Consider the following 21303-nt stretch of genomic DNA (forward strand, 5'->3'; position numbering starts at 1 on the left):
TTATTCCAGAGTGAAGGGAGCCTCTGGGTTATGAATCTGTCCCTCCAGCATGTCCTATTTATTTCAGTGCTGAGGTTCAAGTCTCTTGAGTGAGTAGCTCGATGGGATTTGGATTTTCTGAGGTGCACCATGTCCATTAATTCCGGGTTGGACATGGCTTTATACGTCAGGCACAGATCGCCTCTGAGCAGGCGGTATGCCACTGAGTAGAGCTGGAGTTTCTTTAACCAGGCAGCATATGGCATCTGTTTGAGCCCTTTGATCCTCTTGGTGAGGTACTTTTGGGGTCTTTCCAGTTGCTGCAGGTGTCTGGTAAGGTACATCCCAAAAGGGGCATTGTACTCAATTATGGGCCTGATGAGGGATGAGTAAAGAGGCACAATGACCTCCCCTGATCTAGATGTGAATCCCTTCATGATTAGGTGGGCTATATAAAATGTTTTTCTAACCACTTTGGCCACGTGGTTTTCAAATGAGAGATTGCTATCAACTGGGGGTCCCCAGGTCCCTAATTACTTCTTCCGTACTTAATGGATTACCACCTATGTGGTAATTTGTGGGCACTTTGTTTTTGCCAAAGGGGATGACTATACACTTTTTGGTGTTTAGCTTGAGGCCATGGCTCTGGCACCAGTTGTCTGTTTCTATGAGGCCCTTTTGTAGGATGCTTGTGTCGGCTGGAGAGTCGATTATGGCGCCTAGTTTGCAGTCATCTGTGAACTTGGTCAGCCACAGGCCTGTGTTGGCCTGTACCTCAGAGAAATATATACCGAACAAGAGAGGTCCCAGGACTGAGCCTTGTGAGACGCCACTTGTAACTGGTTTGGAATCTGACATGGCTCCAGCAATTCTAACCATGTGGGTTCTGTCCTTGAGCCAGTTTGCAACCCATCTAGTGACATAGGGGTTTATATTTAAGCTGTTGAGCTTATCTATAATGCCCGAGTGGGGTATTGTATAGAAGGCTTTTGCGAGGTCCAGGTAGGCTGTGTGGACCACCTTCCCCTCGTCAATGTCCTTGGTGACTGTTTCAAAGAAATCAACCAGGTTTAAGAGGCAGGATCTGCCCTTAACAAAGCTGAACTGGGTAGGATCCAGTGTCTGTAGGTCCCCAATATCTTTATTTATGAGGTCCATGATGATCCTTTCCATAGCTTTGCAGACCAAGCTAGTCAGGCTTATGGGGCGATGGTTTCCAGGATCCGTTGAGGCACCACCTTTGTGGAGAGGGACCACTGTTGCTGTACGCCTCTCTTTGGGTACATAACCTGTAGTAAGGCTGAGATTGAACAGTAGTTTTATGTTTGGGTTTAGCTCTTCTTGGAGTTCATGTAGGACGCAGCCCGGGACACTGTCTGGTCCCATTGATGCTGTGTTTTTTGCTTTGGAGAGGGCGGCTCTTACCTGAGCATCTGAGATGTCAGGGGGGCAGCACTCTGCTGGGATAGATATTTGCCATTTTGGTGGGGAGGGAGAAGTTTGCACTGAACCTGTCCGCTAGGATGTTGGCAATGTCTGTGGGTTCGGTGTATTTTTTGTCATTTTGGACTAATTCTGAGCATATCTGGGAATTCCCACCCAGGTTCCTAACATAACTAAAGAAAGCCTTGTGATTATCCTTAGTGTCCTGTGCAATTTTTCTCTCGAAGCTGGCCTTAGACGATTTTATGAGTGCCCCTAGTTTTTTGCTAATACTGATCAGAGATGCCTTCCCTTTTTGGGATTTTGCTCTATCATGTAGCAGCTTCCTCCTTCTATTGTATAGTTTGTTTATGGCTGGGGTCCACCAGACAGGACGCCTGCCTTTGGAGGACTGGGTCTTGGTTTTATTTGGGATTGTATGATCCATGCATTCCTAAAGGTGTTCATAGAATGCGTTTATAAAGGATTCTGCGGTCTGGGCCGTATTTTCCACAGGCCCGGGGGCTTTGAAGGATTCCACCTCGGTTTTGAGGAGTGTGAAATTTGCTTTAGAGAAGTTTTTGACTGTGGTTTTCTGGGCAGGGGGTGGGGTCGGGATGTGAATATCCAGTGAGATTAGTTTATGGTCTGATCTTACCAGTGAGGGATACACTTCTGGTCTGGAGCATAGAGCCCCCATGTTGGTGATGATCAGGTCCAGTATGTTATCCCCTCTTGTGGGAGTGGTAACAAGTTGTTCCATAGCATTTGAGTTTATAAATTCTAGGAACCTTTGGGCTAGGGTGTTAGAGTAATGCTCCCAGTCTATGTTTGGGGTAGTTGAAGTCGCCCAATATAATTCTGCTTGATATTGTGTGTAATCACATTGAATCTTTTAGAGCTTTAGAATACAACTGACATTATCGATGTCCTGGCTTGTTTACTGCATTCATTTGGCTTTTGTTTTTGTTTGTTTCATCATACTATTGCAGGTTTTAGTACAGTATCACATTAACATTGATAGACTGTTCACCTTGTCTGAAATAGACAAAAAGGAAGAAAAATGGAAGACCTCATCTGAAAATTCTTATGGCTTTCATCTCATGTCAGTCACTGTAAATGTCTCCCTTCGAGTGCTAAATAAAGTGTCTGTGTTAAGATGCACACTGTATATAAAATTTCATCTGGCTTTTAAGGCTTTAACCAAGCAGAATGTAAGGTATTTTAAAATGGCAGAACAAAACTATACTCTTGTATTGTAAATTGTACATTTTATTATACTGTTTCATGAAATGAGCTTGTTGAAATTGTTTTGAATGAATGTATGAAGGTCTCCTAAACACACTTAATTTTGTTACAGATATGTACCAGTTTTAACTGCTCCTTTATGTGAAATTTAATTCAGTAATAAAAAGAGCATTTTTGGAATAAACGTTAAGCTTTATTTTTGATTGCTATATGGATGCATGAAAAGTTGGACTTGAGTGTGTGTGTGTGTGTGTGTGTGTGTATATTGAGTGTGTGTGAGTGTGTGTGTGTGTGTGTGTGTGTGTGTATATATATATATATATAAAGTCAGATTTTGAAAGCTGTTTTTTTTCTTCCCTCTGGAATCACTTTGTTTTAAAGATGAAATAAGTTCATTTCTTTAGTGTGGAAGGAGCATTCGATTGCTGGATGATCCATCAGTCCTAAGGAAAACCAAAACAAAAAAAAAATCTTGTAAGTTTGCATATTTTTACAGAATCCCTATAAATATAGTAACTCATTAAAAAAAAACTCATGCTTGTCATAAGGTATTTGTGTTTTTATTTTCTTACCTTTACCTACTGAATTGACAAAATATTTTAAACAAGATCCAAATTAAGCAATACTGTTTTGTGCCAAAGAAATTCAAACCTCTTGCCTGCTTGTAGATGTCATATTGGAGTACCGTTAGGCTAATTGTCACTAGTGGGTCTGTTAACATGATTTACTGCATTAAAGTCTAGGATGCATACAGTCCAGAAGTGTTATGTGTATACTCCAAATAAAGCTTCTTTGTGGTCATTGAGCCATTTGGCCAAAAAAAGGCCCTCATTCCCTTCCTCTGCTGCTCATTTCTAAGAACCATATTGTCGTGAGCCATAATAGTAATACTGCACTGCTTGCTTGACTCTTATCTAGTAATTTTCAAGTGGGAAAATCCATTTTCAGTGATGTCTGGAGGACAAATGCTCTTATACAAAAAGTATAAGCAAAATTAATTCAGAAATATCAATGAAGTTACATCTGTGAGTAATGGCACTGCAGTAAAATAATTGTGAAACAGATAGAAGTCAAATCTAATACAATAATTGAGAAATGCCTTATTATTTTGTTTATTTGTTTACATTTGTTTACCAGGAAATTCCAACTGGACACAGGTCCTTTTCAGTGGTGGCCCATGGAGAAAAGCTCCAGAGAACAATAAATGAGTAGCAGAGTACATGAAGAACAATTGAATGTACATATACATGTGCATAACTTCTTTTGACCTGGATGAGTTAATAACTAGCGTAATCAAAAAAACAGCCAGCAAACTGAGGAAAGTTAATGAAAGCAATGCAGTAAAATCAATATTAAAGCTTACAAACTGAGTCAGTTGCAAACTACATTTATTGAACAATCAAATAAGTGCTTTCTCCTTTTACATAGGACTTCATTAGATAAAAATATTTCAAACACTTGTACTTAAAACCCCCTCCATAGATCACATGATCTAAAAGAATACGATATAACCCTCCTATTAAAGGCACAACTCACTATTACATAAAAAAATCTAAAATACAATTTACTAAGTTTATGGAGGTGCAGCAGTTAGCGTTGCCGCCTCATAGCAAGAGGTTCTCCGGTTCAATTCTCAGCTGGGGTGCCTTCTGTGTGGTTTGCATGTCCTCCCTGTGGTCACGTGGGTTTCCTCTGGGTGCTCTGGTTTCCTCCCACATCCCAAACACATGCTGTAGGTGGATTGGACACACTAAATTGGCCCTAGGCATGAGTGTGTGCGTGTGTGTGCCTTCTGTGGAAGGTTGGGTGCTGGGCTGGCAACTCAACACCATAAAACTCCACTGCCAATCATGAGCGGACAAGTGATCCGCTGTGGCGACCCCTAACTGGGAAAAGCTGAAAGAAGAAGAAGATTCAGTAGACTGAAAAGTAATTATAACATGTACCTTAGTCAAATATTAATAAATAAAATCTCACTATCTATAAAGTGCTTTCATCTTTAAAACACAGTTAACTGCACAATATTCATTTAAACCAGGCCAAGCATATGCATTCATGTGTATTTGTCAAGTTACTTCTTTCTATTCTAAAAGCAACAAACTAGGACCACCCCTTATTTATTCTTTTGTACTATCAATGGCCATATATTTAAAGATATGACTCATTTTCCACCACATGTTTAGCAAGTGCATTATTCATCCTTCTTTTCTTAATGCTGTATTTGTGTTCACGGACATGCTCCCTGAGCAGATCTGTTTTGCCTATGTAAAAACATGGGCAACACTGGCAAAGGGCCAAGTATACTACCCTTCGTGTTTCTCAATTAAATGTCCCTCAAATTTGGTACTCTTGCCTCCTAATCATGAAAATTTGTCCCTACTTTAATTTACAAAATGAGCAAAAAACATTTCTTCATTAGGGAACCCTTCCTTTTAGTCCCTATAGTTTGCAATACATTTTTAAAGTTTCTACCCCTACGGAAAACTATTTTCAGTTCATCTTCCACCTTACTTTTAACATTCCAATCTTCAGCCAACAAAACCCAATTTTTATATACACTTTGTTGAACAATTCTCATGTCCGAACAAAATGTGGTGATAAAATTTGTGTTAAACTCTCCCTTAATCTTAACCATTGATGTTCTTAACTCGTATCAACACTAGAACAAAAAGATTTCCTTATTACTATTGCTGTACGATAGTCAAATGATAGGTCATTGTCTACAAAGGTGTACAGATCACAGACAGCTGTGAAGGTGCTAAATTCTCTAACAAATTTATCCGTGTGAAATGGGGTGCTGTCTGTGCTGCAAGCTGCTGTCGAGATCCATTTACCAAAGCTGGCAATGTTACAGTTCTTTGTTTTAAGCCCTTTACACCACTTATTTCTAGGGTTTAGGCTTTGCTGCTGTAGCATGGTATCAGATGCTGAGTGAACAACTGCCATCCTGCAGCCACTGGCAAACATGCAATTTATATTGGTTAGAAGTTTGGAAATTTGAGAAACAGGTGCTGAACAGGAGTCGTCCAAGTACTACACACTTACTAACACCGCTAGTCACTTTTGCTTTCTCAAGTGGCACCTGCTACTTTTACTGTGTGGGTTCTATCTGCCAACCATCTTTTAACATAAGGAACTGAATTTAGCCCTTTAAGCTTGTTTGCAATTCCAACATGTGGAACAGTGTCAAAGGCCTTGGCCAGATCCAGGTATGCTGTATGAAATGTGTGGTGAGTAAAGTTTTACTAACTCTTAAGAAGTTTACTAAGTTTAGAAGATATAATCTTCTGTTGGCAAAAAATATATAAATTTGTGGGTCTAGAGAAATGTTTTATACTAGAGCGTATAAAATCCGATATAATATGTATGTTGGCTTTACAAATTAGGCTTATTAGGAACTACAGGATCATCAGCCTAAGACCTGAGCTGACCTTCACGGAAGGGCATAACAAAAGCAATTTTCCATACCTCAAGAGCATACACTGTGGTGATATTTAAGCTGAAGAGTTTATTCAGTTCAGTGGCACTGCATTTAGCGCTGTTAAGCAACTAGGTATACTGTCAGTGGCAATCCAAAATGTTCTGTGCAAGTCCACCAGCATGTAACCAAAAGCCAAACAGTAGAAACACACACTGAAGTATGTGCACCCAGCTAGATAAGTTTATTGCATGAACATTAAATGCTTCCATTCCAAAGAACTTAATCAGAATGTCATTGCACTCCATTAAAAAATATTTAAACCATAAAATCCAGTCATGTGATGAGTTACAACCAATCTCCTACGATCAATGGCATCAAATTTATATCACGTCATAACTAGAATATATATTTAATATTAGAAACTCATGTATATTTAAAAAACACTCAAATAATACTAAAGACCCACATTAAAAAATCAGGTAGAAAAGCTTTAGATTTCAAACCATTACTGCTAAGGTTGCTAAATCCTTGGTTAAAGATTCTGATTGAAATAGGCTTAAGTAATACAGTTAATACTAACAGGCAGACTAATTGTGGCAACACTTCTCAGCAAAACTAAAGCCTTTAATAATGTCGAAGTTAATAGCAGAGGCAGAACCAGTGTTAAACCAATCCTAGACTGTCACCTCAATGGTGTAGCTGATCCCCGACGACATTCCAGATGACTCAGAATCAGTTAGCAGTCATAGCTAAGTTGGAGTGGGTAGAGAATAACGGACTGATACCCAGTCACTTCTCTTAAGGCAGGTAGAAAGTGGTGCACTCCTTAAAACTTGTGTTCTATTCAAGCTCCCTGGTGGAGACTGTAGGACCAATGAATTTACATCATTGTGTGGGGCACTTGTAGATTTGTATCACTTGCAGAACTGAGCGACAAACTAACACAGTAACCATTGCATTTCCAACCCCAGAGGCATCATTGAGCATGCAAATGAAGTGGGTTAAAGTTGAGACGAAAAAAAAAACCACGCCAGGAGGATGATACTACCACACTAGATTTGCTACATTACCTTTCAGGGAGTAAATGGGCCAAAGTGCTCTCACCTATGGGGAAATTAATGGGTCAGCAGAGCAGTCATGGGGGGAGTGCAGTGGTAAGCAGAGTACAGGAGCTAAAAACAGGCCCAGAAAAAGCAAACCATAAGCTGCATTATATGTAGACAGATATGCCTGCACAGTAATATATAGGCAAACAATGCATCTAAGTATTGTGAAATGAGGTGAAGAAGTCACATTTTTGAGCACAAGAGCAGTGCCAAAGATTAAGGTAAAATAAGAATTTGGATGTGTGTGTTCGCGAGAGACTTTATTCTTAATTTTGTTACACCATACTAACAGTCCATTGTGAGGAGGAACATTTTTAATGTATTCTTAAATGCATGTTTCTCTGTGGTATGCTTTAGGGTGTGAGATGTTATTCCAACATTTGTTAGTAAGACCAGGGTAGCATACAACTCCATACCTTTTTTCCTTTAATTTTGAATGTTGACTAATTGAGTAAAATTACATCTTCGATTATGTTGAAGTTTCCACAGTGATAGAGTATTTGGTCTTTGATGGACACGTACAAGTAAAACTTTGTGGTCAAAATGTAAGTGAGCATAGGATAGCAGTTGAGTCAACATCAGACAGTTTAAGCTGTGCAGAGTTTAGCAGTTATGGGTCTTGTCATTAAGTCTGGAAGAAATCCTAGCTGTTATACTTGTATATGTGTTTTACATAGGTTATAATTGTCTTTCAGCTTTTCCCGGTTAGGGGTCGCCACAGCGAAACTCTGGTCCGCTAATGATTGGCAGTGGATTTTTACAGTGCGAGTTGACAGCCCAACCTTCAAAGAAGGCACACCCATTCATGCACGCACCTACCTGCATGTCTTTAATGTCACTCTACCGCAGGGAGGACATGCAAACTCCACACAGAAGACGCTCCAGCTGAGAATCGAACGGGAGAACCTCTTGCTCTGAGGCGGCAATGCTAACTGCTGCACAACCGCCGCTGGTTGATGTGTGTGTGTGTATGCAGAGTATAGCAGAGTGGGAAGCAAATATATATTTGCTGTAGGTAATCTCTCATTGTATGAGGGAAATAGGCTTGATTGTCAAGCTTGTGACCTACTACCATCAAGGAGCTTGATTACCGTAGCTCTGTGCTGATACTTTCTACATCACATATACGCATTAAGATCATTTTAGTAGGAAATTAATTATCTTTTAATTTTAAGGGAAGCTTATTACATAAACTTGGAAGATGCGTTGTCCATTTTGTTTTTCGATTACTGTTATTTACACTTCTGAAAGGTTTCCTAGTATGGTTAGGTCCCCCCAGTCGTGAAATTCAGACATAGACTTTCAAATAGAACTGGTTCAGACATTGCCTCTTAAACGGGCAGAGATGGTACTTAACAAGCTTGTAAGAAACAGAATGTAGTGGCAATTACTGAATCCTTTCTAAATAGTTCAAAATTTTCAGTGCTTTGATTTTTCTAGAACTACATCACCATACCTTTTAACTGGCTGATTAAAAGTATACAAAATGCAGCATTATATTCAGTAATGTGTTGGATCAGTGATGCATAACTTGGCAATGTGATCTCTCTGGAATTGTACCTTTCAGTGTGAGAGATGGTTTACTGAATGTGCTTTTCTGACAGTGGTAGGTGCAGTGTAAAAGTTTAAATTACCTACTGTTATTCCTTGGTCTTGGTTTTGGTTTTGGTTTGTTTTGTGGTTCGACTATTATACAATCATAATTTTTGTTTTTACTCAGTCTCACAATGTTTCATTTACTGACCTCAATAGTGAGATTCACAGCTGCTGCTCCAGGTGTGTATTTATCTTAAACAATTTAGGAGCAGTTCAGAATCCTTTTATTGACACTCTTATATTAACCAGTTTGCAGTCCTCAACATATCTGTCTATTTATAGGCCATTTTCTATTGTTATACATGGGAAGAGTAGTCCAAAAAGAAGTGTCTATAATGCAAAGCCCTGTGGCACACTAGCAATATAGTGCCTGATGGGTTAAACAGGTAACCTCCTACACTGACCTGTTGCTTAACCAGTATTTCACCTATTGAGTTATATGCAGTTTCACATTCAGTTCTTCTAATTTGTCATTTATTCCAGTTTATGGAAGTGTCAAAAGCCTTAGCAAGGTTAAGATAAGTAGTATGTACCATCAGCCCTTCACTGAGTTGCTGCTTCAACCTCTTCAAAGAATGCCATGAGATTCAAAAGGCAACATCTCCAATTCATAAATCTGTAGTGTTCCATGGCTAACAAATATAGGACCCCCCTGTGTCATTTTGGATAAATTTCATTATTACATTCTCTGTGAATTTGCACAGGATGTAGTAGTTGGGGTGATTTGTCTGAAACTGTGTCTGAATGACCCACCTCTATGTGAATTGGTACCTTTATACCCTGTTAACATGGGTCAATGAAATGTCTATATTTTAGCATTCTGTTTAGCATAATAGGGGGTTTAGTCAGGTTTTCCTTAATTCTGTGTGGAAACCATCAGTTCTGTTGTCTGATCTCATGGAACTTAAGTTTTTAATGTTTACATGTTGCAGATGTATCTGCTTTTGCATAAATGATGTATCCATGTTCCATGTAGCACTCTTTCTTATTTGAAGGCTGCCTTTCCATGAGCACATTCACTGCATACGGTGGATGAGTGAGCACTTCATTTTTAAAATTGCGGTTACAATTTCTGTCTCAGTTTTCTGATGTAATTGATATCTTGTTGCTTTTAGCCTTTGAGACAAAGATTAAAGCAGAAGATTTGGTAAGAAAAGTAAGTTATTTCTGTACCTTATAGGTAATATAGAATAATTTTTAGGTGTGGGATAAATTTTGAAAGCTAGCAAGTGGTGAGCTCCCCATATTTTAATCTGCTGTTCTGGGTCTTTGCTGTATGTGTTAATGAATGGAAGGTATTCCAAGGCCATTGAGTCTTATGACCATTTATACATTTCCTGTATCCTACCTCAGGCCACACCTTCTTCTGTTAGGAAAGCTGTACCAGTTGATTCCGGAGTATATTTGTGAATATCCATCCAGTCATCTAGATTGTTTAAAGGAAGATAGTCGCTCACACTATTTAACATGCAAGGGAAGTTTCCCAGAGGTTTGGGAGGCAATAGTTTATAAACCTGTACCTGCACTGTATTTCATCTGTTAGTGAAGGTTTAGGTCCCTGGTTCTTCTATTGGCAGAGCCATTGAACTTGCAGAGGTATAGGAGGGCCAGAAGAATGGAGCCTGTAATAATATGGTAGGTAAGACAGAGATCTCATGTCAAACATCTTGAAGACTCTGAATAAAAGGACTCTGAATAAAAGGACAGAGCTTCCAGACTCTCTCAATAGCCCTGGGACTTTAGGTTCATGATCTTTTTTGTTAGGAAATTTTGAGTGGTCCTAATTGTTTCATATATTTACTGAGATGCATCCAGAAGGGAGGCATTTTACTCTATAACTGGTCTCATTAATGTTGAGTGTAAGGGAGTGATTACTTCTTTCGATATCGAAGATTTTCCTTTGGTAATGAGCTGTGCGAGATAAATAAAAAGTTTTTCTGACAACTGTTGTCATATAATGATCTAAAGAGAGGGAATCGTCAACCTACATTCCTAGGACCCCGACTCCATTTTCATTTTGTAATGGTGCATTGTCTGTGGTATGATGAGAGGAGAGGTTGTTAAAAGTGATGTTACCCTTTTTAGCATTTAGTTTGTGCCTTTTTTTAGTGCATCAAGAGTTAACTAGAAAGAGTTCATTCTGGAGGTTTAGATATCAGAGGGTGACTTAAAATCAACCCCCAGTTTACAGTCCTCTACAAATTTTATTAGCCAGAGGTCTTGGCTCTCTGCTTGGAGATCTGAAAAATAAAGGATAAAAAAGGAGGGGTCCTAGCACCAAGCCCTAAGAGACAGTGTTGGTAACTCATCTGAAAGTATGAATTTAATCAGCAACTTGCACTATGTGGGTTTTCAGCCAGGTTGCCAGCTATCTTATGACATATGAGTTAGTATGAGTTCTGATGTTGTCATTTTTCATCCATTCCTCAATGAAGGGGTCTCAAAGCTGACCTCTGATCTGACTCGGCCATTTTCTTTAGCTTCTTGGATCTGACTCTCGAGCTCCTCCCTTTAACAATAATGCCTCTTACTGCTAAATTACCTCAAATCTCTTCTGCCGCTCTAATGATTTGGTCGGGATTGCATTCTCTTGAGCACTATGTTGCCTTTTATGGGGTTTGTGAGTAAAAAAAAAAAAAATACAATTTATCTTTCTTTTTAGTGTTTCACTTGTTTAGATAACCCTTCCTCTCTTTACTCCTAGTAGTTTTCTAATCCTTTTTCTCTACCGTGTAATGGTATTTCTGTTTACCATAGTTGGTATTGACCTTTCTTTACCTTACTTTCTAAGGTAATCTTTGTTACCATTGTTGGTAACCTTTCTATCTGCTTAAATTAAAAAAAAAAATTATATCTTATTTATTACTATATGGGGTTATTGTTTATTGTTGGTATGGCTGAAAAGCCTACCGAGTTTAAAAAGTGCACTTCCTGTGGGCATGTAATAACTAATTCTGATGCCCTCAGGGAGTGCATTTGTTTAGGTACTTCCCATTTAGAAGTACCTTGTGAAGCCTGTGCTGGATTTAACTCGAGGGCTAGCAGTGACAGACATAAGTTGATCCTAAAGGGCCTTTTGCCTGCTTCTTCTACTTCAGGGGCTCAAACCCCCTCCAAACAGCAGAAATCGTCGGAGCCTAGGAAATACTCTCCTGCTCAGTCTCCAAGATCCGCTCCAATCGAGTCACCTACTAAAGTTTAAAAGTGTCATGTTCAACATTCATAGTCTCTAAATTTCCTCTGATCCTGAGTCCCTGTTTTTCTCTGGAGCTGGTGTCTCCTAGGCCTTCAGACCTTCCTTTTGAAAGGAGATTCATAGAAATTTCTCTCATCCTCCCTCCACCTCTTCCTCAATCAGGTCATCCAGAAGTCTTTTTGAGGCAGATGTGGACAGGATGATGAGGAAATTCCCGAGAGCACAGATCCAGATGGGTGTTCGAAGTTACCACTTTCTTCTTCAACTGTGACTGTTTCTCTGACCTGTTTGGTGTCGATCCTTACTGAGCAGGATGAGTCTCGAAGCCAATGTGGCAGCACCGGGTTCAGGGCAATGACTTTGAGGATGTTCTTTGTGTTTCACTGTTGCAATCATTACATTTGGGTTGTCTGCCTGCAGGTAGCCTCAGCCAACCTGAATAAAAGAGTCTTGGATTCCTGCGTCAGATGCTGTCTCTTCTTCCATGATGTCAGGTCATCAGGTGTATAAAACATGCAGCTATCGCCATTACATCAGTCTTTCTTGCCGCGCAGTGCCTGAAGCAGAAGCAGTTCACAAGTGCCGGTCATCCGACTCCTGAAATTTTCATTTTTGAGTTTCAGAACCAAAGTTTTCAAAAAAGCTAAGTACCCAGTTGGGGATCCTTTTTCTTGCTCTTATACAATGTCAGTAAAAGTTAACAATTGTCTTACCTGTGGAAAGCAAATACCTCAAAGATTTTCATTCGTACTGCATTCCTTGCCTAGGCCCAGACCACGACATCCCTCGCTGTCGGTTTGTGCCTTATTCAACCCCCAAACTATTCGTCGTTGGTCTATTTTTGCATTAAATTATTTTGGTACTCGGTATAACTATCCAGAAATGGCTTCAGTAAGCATCCGACTACCAATATTCTGAAAAAACGTAAGGATAAAGACAGACACAGACCGCATAGGTCCAAAACTGCCGACGATGCTTCCATTAAGCTAGTCGCCAGTCTGCCGGTACTCAGTGGGGCACTTTCACAGCCCCTGATACCCGCTACTTCAGATTCGCAGGCCTCTACTGAGACCCATTCAGAGTCCGGTATGCCGCAAGATGCTTCTTCGACTATGGAACCTGCGGATGTCTCTACCTTGGATGGGTCTGGAGCCGCTGTACAGGCACCGGCTTCTGAGGGTGTATTCAGGCCTACAGACTTGCATTTTAAACCGATGCCATCTTCTTCATTCAGGCCTAAAACTCAACCCACGCCTAGAAAACCGATGTCCAAACCGCATGGTCAGGCCCATATGCCTAAAAAACAAATGCTTAGAATGGCTGTAGACCTTATTACTTTAATTAGGGGAAGCCAGCCTTCCCCTTCTAAGAGACCTAGAACTGATTTTCCTTCTGATTCTTCTGATCAGGATTCTGATATTTTTGTTTCTTCTGATTACCAGGATTTGCCCTTGTCTACCTATGAGGATTTTGATGCAGAGGACTCCATTCCCTCTGCTTCCCCTCCAGAAGATTTTTATTTTGGTGAAACTTTGCACACTCTTAGGGAGCATTTCCGCTGGGAAAGCCAGGATTACTCTTACTCCAAAAAGAGGCTTAGGGAATTCTTACTCCTTCCTCAACACAGGCCTTTAGCTATCCCTCCTGTTCTGGACGTTATAGATGATGCTTTCTTGGAATGTAGCCTCTCCCCAGACACTTTACCTCCAGCTCCCAGAAAGCCTGACAGGTATTGCAGAGTACCTGACTCTCACAAATTCCTCTTTAAGAATCCTACTGCAGATCCAGAGACCACTTCTTAAGGTCCAAAGGGCATTAAGGCTACTGCTGCCAAAAGTCCTACTCCTTCTGATAGAGATTCTAGAGCCTTGGACAGATGGGGCAAGAAGGTATACACTTCTGCTACTGTGGCCATTAGGGCTTTAAATTGCCAGTTTCATACCAGCAGCATATTATGGGACTACTTAAACAGAAAATGATGTTGATTCCTGACTGTGCTGAACACAAAGAATTACAGGATTTAATACATTCTGCTGAACAAGTTGGTAAACATACTTTGCAGTGTGGTTTTGACTCTTTAGAAGCATCTTGCACGGCTGCTGTCACTGGGTCTGTACTTAGAAGGCATGCTTGGCTTAAGGAGCAAAACTTGCCAGATCATGTTAAAGCTAAATTATTGGATGCTCCCTTAAACCAAGACCGCCTGTTTGGCAACAAAGCAGAAGTCGTCTTCAAAAAGATGGAGGAAAAAGCTAAATTTATGCAAACTGTTAAAGATTTCCTGCAAGTACAGCCTCCTAGATTTAGTAGGCACTGGCCTTCAAAGAATTGTTCCTTTCTAGTCTCTTCCAGGCCTTCTCATTCCAAACCCACTAACAGCAGACCACCTAGGTTACAGTCTCAGGCTACGCATAGGCCTAAGGAGTGGGGGGCTCCCACTTCCAAATTGGGAAGTAGTAAGGCACCCCCTATGGAAAAATGTCACAGTAACAACCTTAACCCTTCCAACCCCTGCTCAACTGCCTGCTCCCTTAGGAGGAAAGCTCTCCCTGCATGCAAAAACTGGGAACTCATTACCCAGGACAAATGGGTTTTAAATAGATTTCCAAGGATGCAAATTCCACTTGCACTCCCTACCAACCCCAAACGGTTGGCCGGACCTACCCCCAAATCAGTGGGCAGAGGCTCACCCGCAGGTTCTCTCTCTAAGTATCAGGGCTATTCAACCTGTCCCAGCAGAAGAAAGCGGACAAGGTTTTTTTTTATTCAAGACTTTTCCTGGTACCCAGAAAAGACAGCTCCTGGTGACCTATCCCGGACCTCTCTATTCTAAACACCTTTTCGGTAATCCCAAAATTTAAAATGCTAACACTTCAACAGCTGCTTTCTATGCTAGGCAAAGATGCCTGGTTGGCAACCTTAGACTTAAAGGAAGCTTACCTGCACATTATAGTAAGGGAATCTTGCAGGAAATACCTACACTTCAGGGCAGGCTCCATGCACTGTCAGTTCTCTGCACTTCCCTCTAGCTTATGTACTGCGCCCAGGGTTTTCACAAAGTGTCTAACTCCAGCCATTGCATTTTGCAGGCAGAGAAATATTCAAATATACCCATACCTGGATGATTTGCTGATTCAGGCAGAAAGCCAGGACTTGCTATTAAAACATATAGCATTCGTAAAGAAGCTTCTAACCTCACTGGGGTACACCATAAACGAAAAGAAATCTCACCTAGTACCCTGCCAACAGATTATATTCCTGGGAGCAAGCTTGGACACAACTTCCCAGATGGCTTTCCTCACTCCAGAGAAACAAGTTTATTTGACAACCTACTTCAAACTACTGGCCACAAAGACCCAGCTATCTGCAAGGAAAATTTTGCAAGCCCTGGGGTTCATGGCCTCTTGCATTCTACTAATTCCATATGCAAGACTGCATATCAAGAAACTACAATCGTATCTAAAAAGCCAGTGTTGTCAACATTCTCAGGACCTAGAATTAATTATTCCTATCATTCCTTGTATAAAGAAAATAGTTCCTTTGGTGGGCAGAGGCCTGCTACCACAACAAAGGGCTCCTTTCACTCTACCCCCTGCCACCCAAATGCTAACAACAGATGCATCAGACTATGCATGGGGGGCTCACTTGGCAGGGCAGTGCATTCAGGGCAAATGGAACCAAAGTCAGATGCACCTGCATATCAACCAAAAAGAAATGTTAGCTATACAGAATTCCCTGACAGCCTTCAAAGACCACATCCTTCCAGGACAATTATTGGTAAAGACGGACAACACCACAGTTATGTGGTATATAAACAAGCAGGGCGAACCCACTCCTCGTACCCTCTCTGCAGACTAGCCATGGGTTTGTGGAACACAGGCTTGAGCTACCAAGTGCACCTACAAGCTTAATTCCTGCCAGGCAAGCTAAATTCACTGGCAGACCTAAGCAGAAATCTCATGGACCCACACGAATGGAAACTGGAACCAAAAATATTCAACCTCTTGAGGAACAAATGGGGGACTCCAGAGATAGACCTGTTTGCCTCCCCTCAGAACTACCAATTGGACAAATTCTGCACAAGGACTCCCCACAGCACCTAGGAAAGCCTCTCAGTTTATGCCTTTCCCCCTCTGCCTCTCCTCTGGAAGGGTTCTGCAAAAGATCAAACAGGACAAGCCAAGGACAATACTGATTGCACCAGACTGGCCACACCAGCATTGGTACCCCCTCTTGTGCAGTATGATACTGCTGGAGCCATGGCACCTACCTCAGACACCTTCCCTGCTGCCCCAGCAGGTGGGCCAGATTCTGCACCCTCAGCTTCAAACCCTGAATCTTGCAGCCTGGCTAATTCCTTGAGCTCTCCAATAGCATCCCCCAGTAAGCAGGTGCTAGATGTCATTCTGGAAGCAAGGAGGCCTAGTACTAGAAAATCCTATGCTGAAAAGTGGAAAAGATACTGTTCCTGGAGTCACTCAGGATGGGCACAACGGTGCCCAGCTTACCTCATATTCTTCAGTACTTAACAGAAATGCTCCACAAGGGCCTATCCTTCTCGTCAATTAAAAGTCATGCCTCTGCCATTTCAGCACATTATAATACTGAACCACCCCTCTTCTCTCACCCCCAGCTAAAGCAATTCCTCAGAGAGACCAAACATTTAAGACCCCCCCCCCAAGGTGAGCCCCTACTCCAGCCTGGGACCTTAAATTTGTATTGGAAAAGATCACTCTCCCTCCATTTGAACCAGCTGCTACTGCAGAAATGAAATTCCTTTCTTGGAAAACAGCCTTCCTTCTAGCCATTATTTCAGCAAGAAGAGTGTCTGAATTACAGGCCCTTATGGCAGTGGAGCCCTTCATTATCTTCCATGCAGACAGGGTTTCCCTCAGGACCAATCCTTCCTTTAAGCCCAAGGTGTTGTCTAGTGTGGCCCTAAATCAGTCCATTCATTTGCCTACCTTTTTCCCGAATCCACAAAACAAAGGAGAATGAATACTGCACTTTTTGGACGTGCACAGATAACTTTTTATTTGGACAGGACTAAGCCTCTCCAAAAATCTGAACAGCTAGTTGGCTTTGCTGCAGGAGCAGAGGGAAAGGTCATTTCAAAGCAAACCATTTCTAAATTGATAGCCCATTGCATTAATTTCTGCTATAAGCACCATGGAAAACCTACCCCACAGGGGATAAGATCACATTCCACCAGGGCTGCGTCTACTTCTGCAGCCTTTCTCAGAGGAGTCCCTACCAGGGACATCCTAGAAGCTGCTACCTGGAGCTCTGTACATACCTTCACCAAGCATTATCACATGCCTGTTTTTTTTCTAAATCCAGAGCTGGTTTTGCCACTGCAGTCTTGCAGGGCTTAATAGCTGGTCCTAATGCTTTCTAACTTCCTCCACCCTTCCTTAGATTTGGGAATCAACCCAAATGTATTGACTGCAAGAGTGAAACATGAAGAACATAGTACAGTTGTGTACGCTTACCATAAATGTAGATGTTCGAGTGTATTCACTGTTGCAATCCTGGTTACCCTCCCTCCAGCCCCCTGACTTCTCTTGGCTCTACCTTTCCTTCTTGTTTGGTGTATGTAAGATGTTCATCATGCATACAGCTGCAGTCATCACAGTTGGGTTATCCTGCCGTCAGGCGGGTCCTCGGTCGGCCGGATTCCAAAGTCTAGGTCCGGCGTCGGTTGTCGTCGCTTCTTCCCTGACGTCAGTGTGGCAGGGGTATAAAAGAAGCAGCCGACGCCATTTTCTTCAGTCTTTCTTGCCACGCGGTGCCCGAAGCAGAAGCAGTTCGCATGTGCCAGTCGGCCAGCTCCTGAGATTTACGAAATGTACTTCAGCCGAAGTCTTCTTTAAAGCTAAGTACCCCGTTGGGGAAACTTTTCTTGCCTCAGACCGATGTCAGACAAAGTTAATAATTGCATTTCTTGTGGGAAGCAAATACCGCATAAGGATTTTCACTCTTACTGTATACCTTGCTTAGGGCCAGACCACGACATCTCAGCCTGCCGTTTTTTGTGCTAGGTTTAACAAGCACACTATTAAGCACCGGGCGGAGTTCGCCCTTCATTATTTTGGCAAAAAATTTAATTATATCATGTCGTCGGATTTACCGACGCCAGTTTCAGGCAAACAATGAAAGGATACGGACAGACATCCGAGGCCTGCACCGAGTACTGAGATCACGCTAAGGCCGACTACCGGTTCTCCGGTTCTCAGCGAGGTGCCTACGCAGCCCCTGACTACCGATGAAACTATTTTACCGGCGACTTCAGTACCCGAGGTCGCAGCTTCCTCAGTCTCCATTCCCACTGCAGATACCGAGGCCACTCTTGGCGGAGAAACGGAAAATTTAGCGAGGCCTGCCATTTCTGAAGGCGTTTTCAGGCCTACCACCTTCTCTATTAAATCGTCCTCTAAATCTGTAGCTCCAATGAAAATTAAAAAACAGGGTCCTCAGACCTCCTCTCAAGGCCCCATGCCTAAAAAACAGATGCTTAAAATGGCTGAGGATTTGTTTACACTCATCAGGGGTTCTCAACCCCCCGCAGACAAAAGACCCAGGTTGGAGGAAGACTTCCCTTCCTCAGACCAGGCTTCTATTACCTCAGACCTTTCTGAGGACCAGGATTATGCCTATTCCCCATTTGAAGACTGATGCTGAGGAGTCTATTCCCTCGGTCTTCCCCCCTGAGGACTACTCTTTTGGGGAAACCCTTCACACATTGAGAGAGCACTTCCACTGGGAAGGCCAAGATTACTCAGATTCCAAGAAAATGTTCAGGGAGTTTCTGCTACTTCCCCAGCATAGGCCCCTGGCTATTCCTCCTGTCTTAGATATTTTGGGTGATGTGTACACAGAAGCCAGTCTTAAGACTCTTTACCTCCTGCCCCTGTTAAACCAGACAGATATTACCGGGTTCCCGATTCTCACCAGTTCCTTTATAAAAGCCCTTATGCTGACCCAGAAACTATTTCTCAGGGTCCCAAGGGGGTTAAGGCCTCTACTGCTAAAAACCCTTTACCTTCAGAGAGAGATTCCAGAGCATTAGAAAGGTGGGAGAAAAAGGTGCATACATCAGCCACTTTAACCATAAGTGCATTAAACTGTCAATTTCATATGTTAAAGTACCAGCAGTTCTTGCTATCTCAGCTGAAAAGCAAAATGACACAAACAGAACAACCAGATTTGAAAGAGTTGCAGGATTTGTTGCATGGAGCAGAACAAGTGGGGAAACCTACCTTACAGTGTGGTTTTGATGCTTTAGAGGCCTCATGTAGAGCTGCTGTCATGGGGTCTGTCATACGTAGACACACTTGGCTCAAAGAGCAAACCTTACCAGATCATGTCAAAGCAAAGTTATTAGATGAACCACTACAAAAAGATGTATTGTTTGGTGTTAAAGTGGAGGAGGTACTAAAGAAAATGGAGGAAAAAGCAAAATCTATGCAAACAGTTAAAGATTTCTTGTAGGTGCAGCCTCCACGCTTCAGCAGAAACTGGCCTTCAAAACATTGGTCCTTTCCAGCCACGGACAGACCCCAAAGGGGTAGATACAGACACCCAAGGGGTAGAGGGCAACCTCAAGGATCTTACAGAGCTAGGCAGTGGCAAGCACCATCCCCAAGAGCTGGAGAAGATAGACCACAGTCATTTAGAAAACAGACGCAATGACTTTCCGCTATGCCTGCCAAACAAAGCAATAATGGCAGCACCTTTGGGCGGAAAACTGGCCTTATTTTCAAAAAACTGGCACATTGTTACAAAGGACAAATGGATTCTGGATATTATAGACAGAGGCTACAGGTTCCACTTTCACACCCTTCCAAAAATGAGAGGCATGCCAAACCTGCCACAAAATCAATGGGCAGAGGCACAAAAACAAATTTCCGCTCTCATGGATATGAAAGCAATTCAAGAGGTACCTGCAAAAGAACAAGGTCAAGTTTTTTACTCGAGACTATTTCTGGTACCAAGGAAGGACAAAGATTGGAGGCCCATCTTAGACCTATCTATTCTAAATACATATCTAGAGGTACCAAAATTCAAGATGCTCACATTACAGCAACTTCTTCCCATGCTGGGCAAGGAGTCTTGGCTGGTAACGTTGGACCTCAAGGAGGTATACCTGCATTTCCCTATCAGACAAGATTGCAGAAGATACCTCAGATTTCTTGCAGGTTCAACCCATTATCAATTCTCTGCATTGGCTTATCTACTGCGCCCAGAGTGTTTACGAAATGCCTGGCATCAGTAGTTGCTTTCTGCAGACAATGAGGAATACAAATCTACCCATATCTGGTGCCTGATCCAAGCGGACAGCAAGGACATTCTATTGCAGCATCTGGCATTTGTAATAAAATTGTTAAACTGCCTGGGGTACACAGTGAACAAAAAGAAAACAAAACTAATACCCTCTCAACAGATAATTTTCCTGGGTGCCAGCTTAAATATAACGGCCCAGATGGCTTACCTCACGCCAGACAAACAAGGGCAACTGTCTCAATACTTCAACAAAATGGCAACTTTAACCATGCTAACTGCAAAGAAAATCCTGCAGGCTCTGGGGTTCATGGCATCTTGCATCCTACTAATACCATTTGCAAAGCTGCATATGAGGAAACTACAATGATACCTAAAAAACTTATGGTGTCAACACAGCCACAGCTTGGAAACAATTTTACCACTCATTCCATGCCTTCAAAAGGAATTTTTGTGGTGGGCTCAAGCATGCCAAAGAAACACAGGTCTCCCTTTCTGTATATGACAAGCAAGTCAAATCATCACAACAGACGCCTCAGACTACCCCTGGGGAGCACACATGGCAGATCAGTGCATCCAGGGAAAATGGTCCCAAAAACAGATGCACCTACACATCAACCAAAAGGAGATGCTAGCTCTGCAAAATGCTCTTATGACCTTCAAGGACCTACTGCATCCGGGCCAGCTATTAATAAGGACAGACAACACCACAGTCATGTGGTACATAAACAAACAGGGAGGGACGCATTCATACCCCCTGTGCAGGCAAGCTATGACCCTGTGGAACATGGCCTTGGAATTACAAGTTCAACTGCAGGCACAATTCCTGCCAGGGAAGGAAAACACACTGGCAGACAACTTAAGCAGAAATATGACAGACCCACACGGATGGAAGTTGCATCCTCAAGTCTTCTCAAAGATAACTCAAGCATGGGGACAGCCAGACATAGATCTATTTGCTACCCACAGAAATTAGTTGGAAAAATTCTGCTCAGGGACCTATTATCCACAGGCCTGGAAAGTGGACGCACTCTCTTTCAATTGGACAGCATTGA

The 21303-nt window shown here is 42.1% G+C and overlaps 1 protein-coding gene across 1 annotated transcript in view; it reads right to left on the minus strand.

Moving 5' to 3' along the window:
- Window positions 1-2661: 2661 nt before the first annotated feature.
- The window catches only part of CCHR2.PART1H4orf45 (chromosome chr2.part1 C4orf45 homolog), a 1175837-nt gene continuing 1157195 nt past the window's right edge, over window positions 2662-21303 (minus strand). The window contains exon 4 of the mRNA XM_044063434.1: window positions 2662-3092. Within this exon, the coding sequence (XP_043919369.1) occupies window positions 3050-3092 (43 nt within the window). The 3' untranslated portion in view covers window positions 2662-3049. The remainder of the gene's footprint in view (window positions 3093-21303) is intronic.

Source organism: Protopterus annectens, chromosome 2.part1 (genome assembly GCF_019279795.1).
Source record: "Protopterus annectens isolate FY-2018-M chromosome 2.part1, PAN1.0, whole genome shotgun sequence".
Lineage (NCBI taxonomy): Eukaryota > Metazoa > Chordata > Ceratodontiformes > Protopteridae > Protopterus > Protopterus annectens.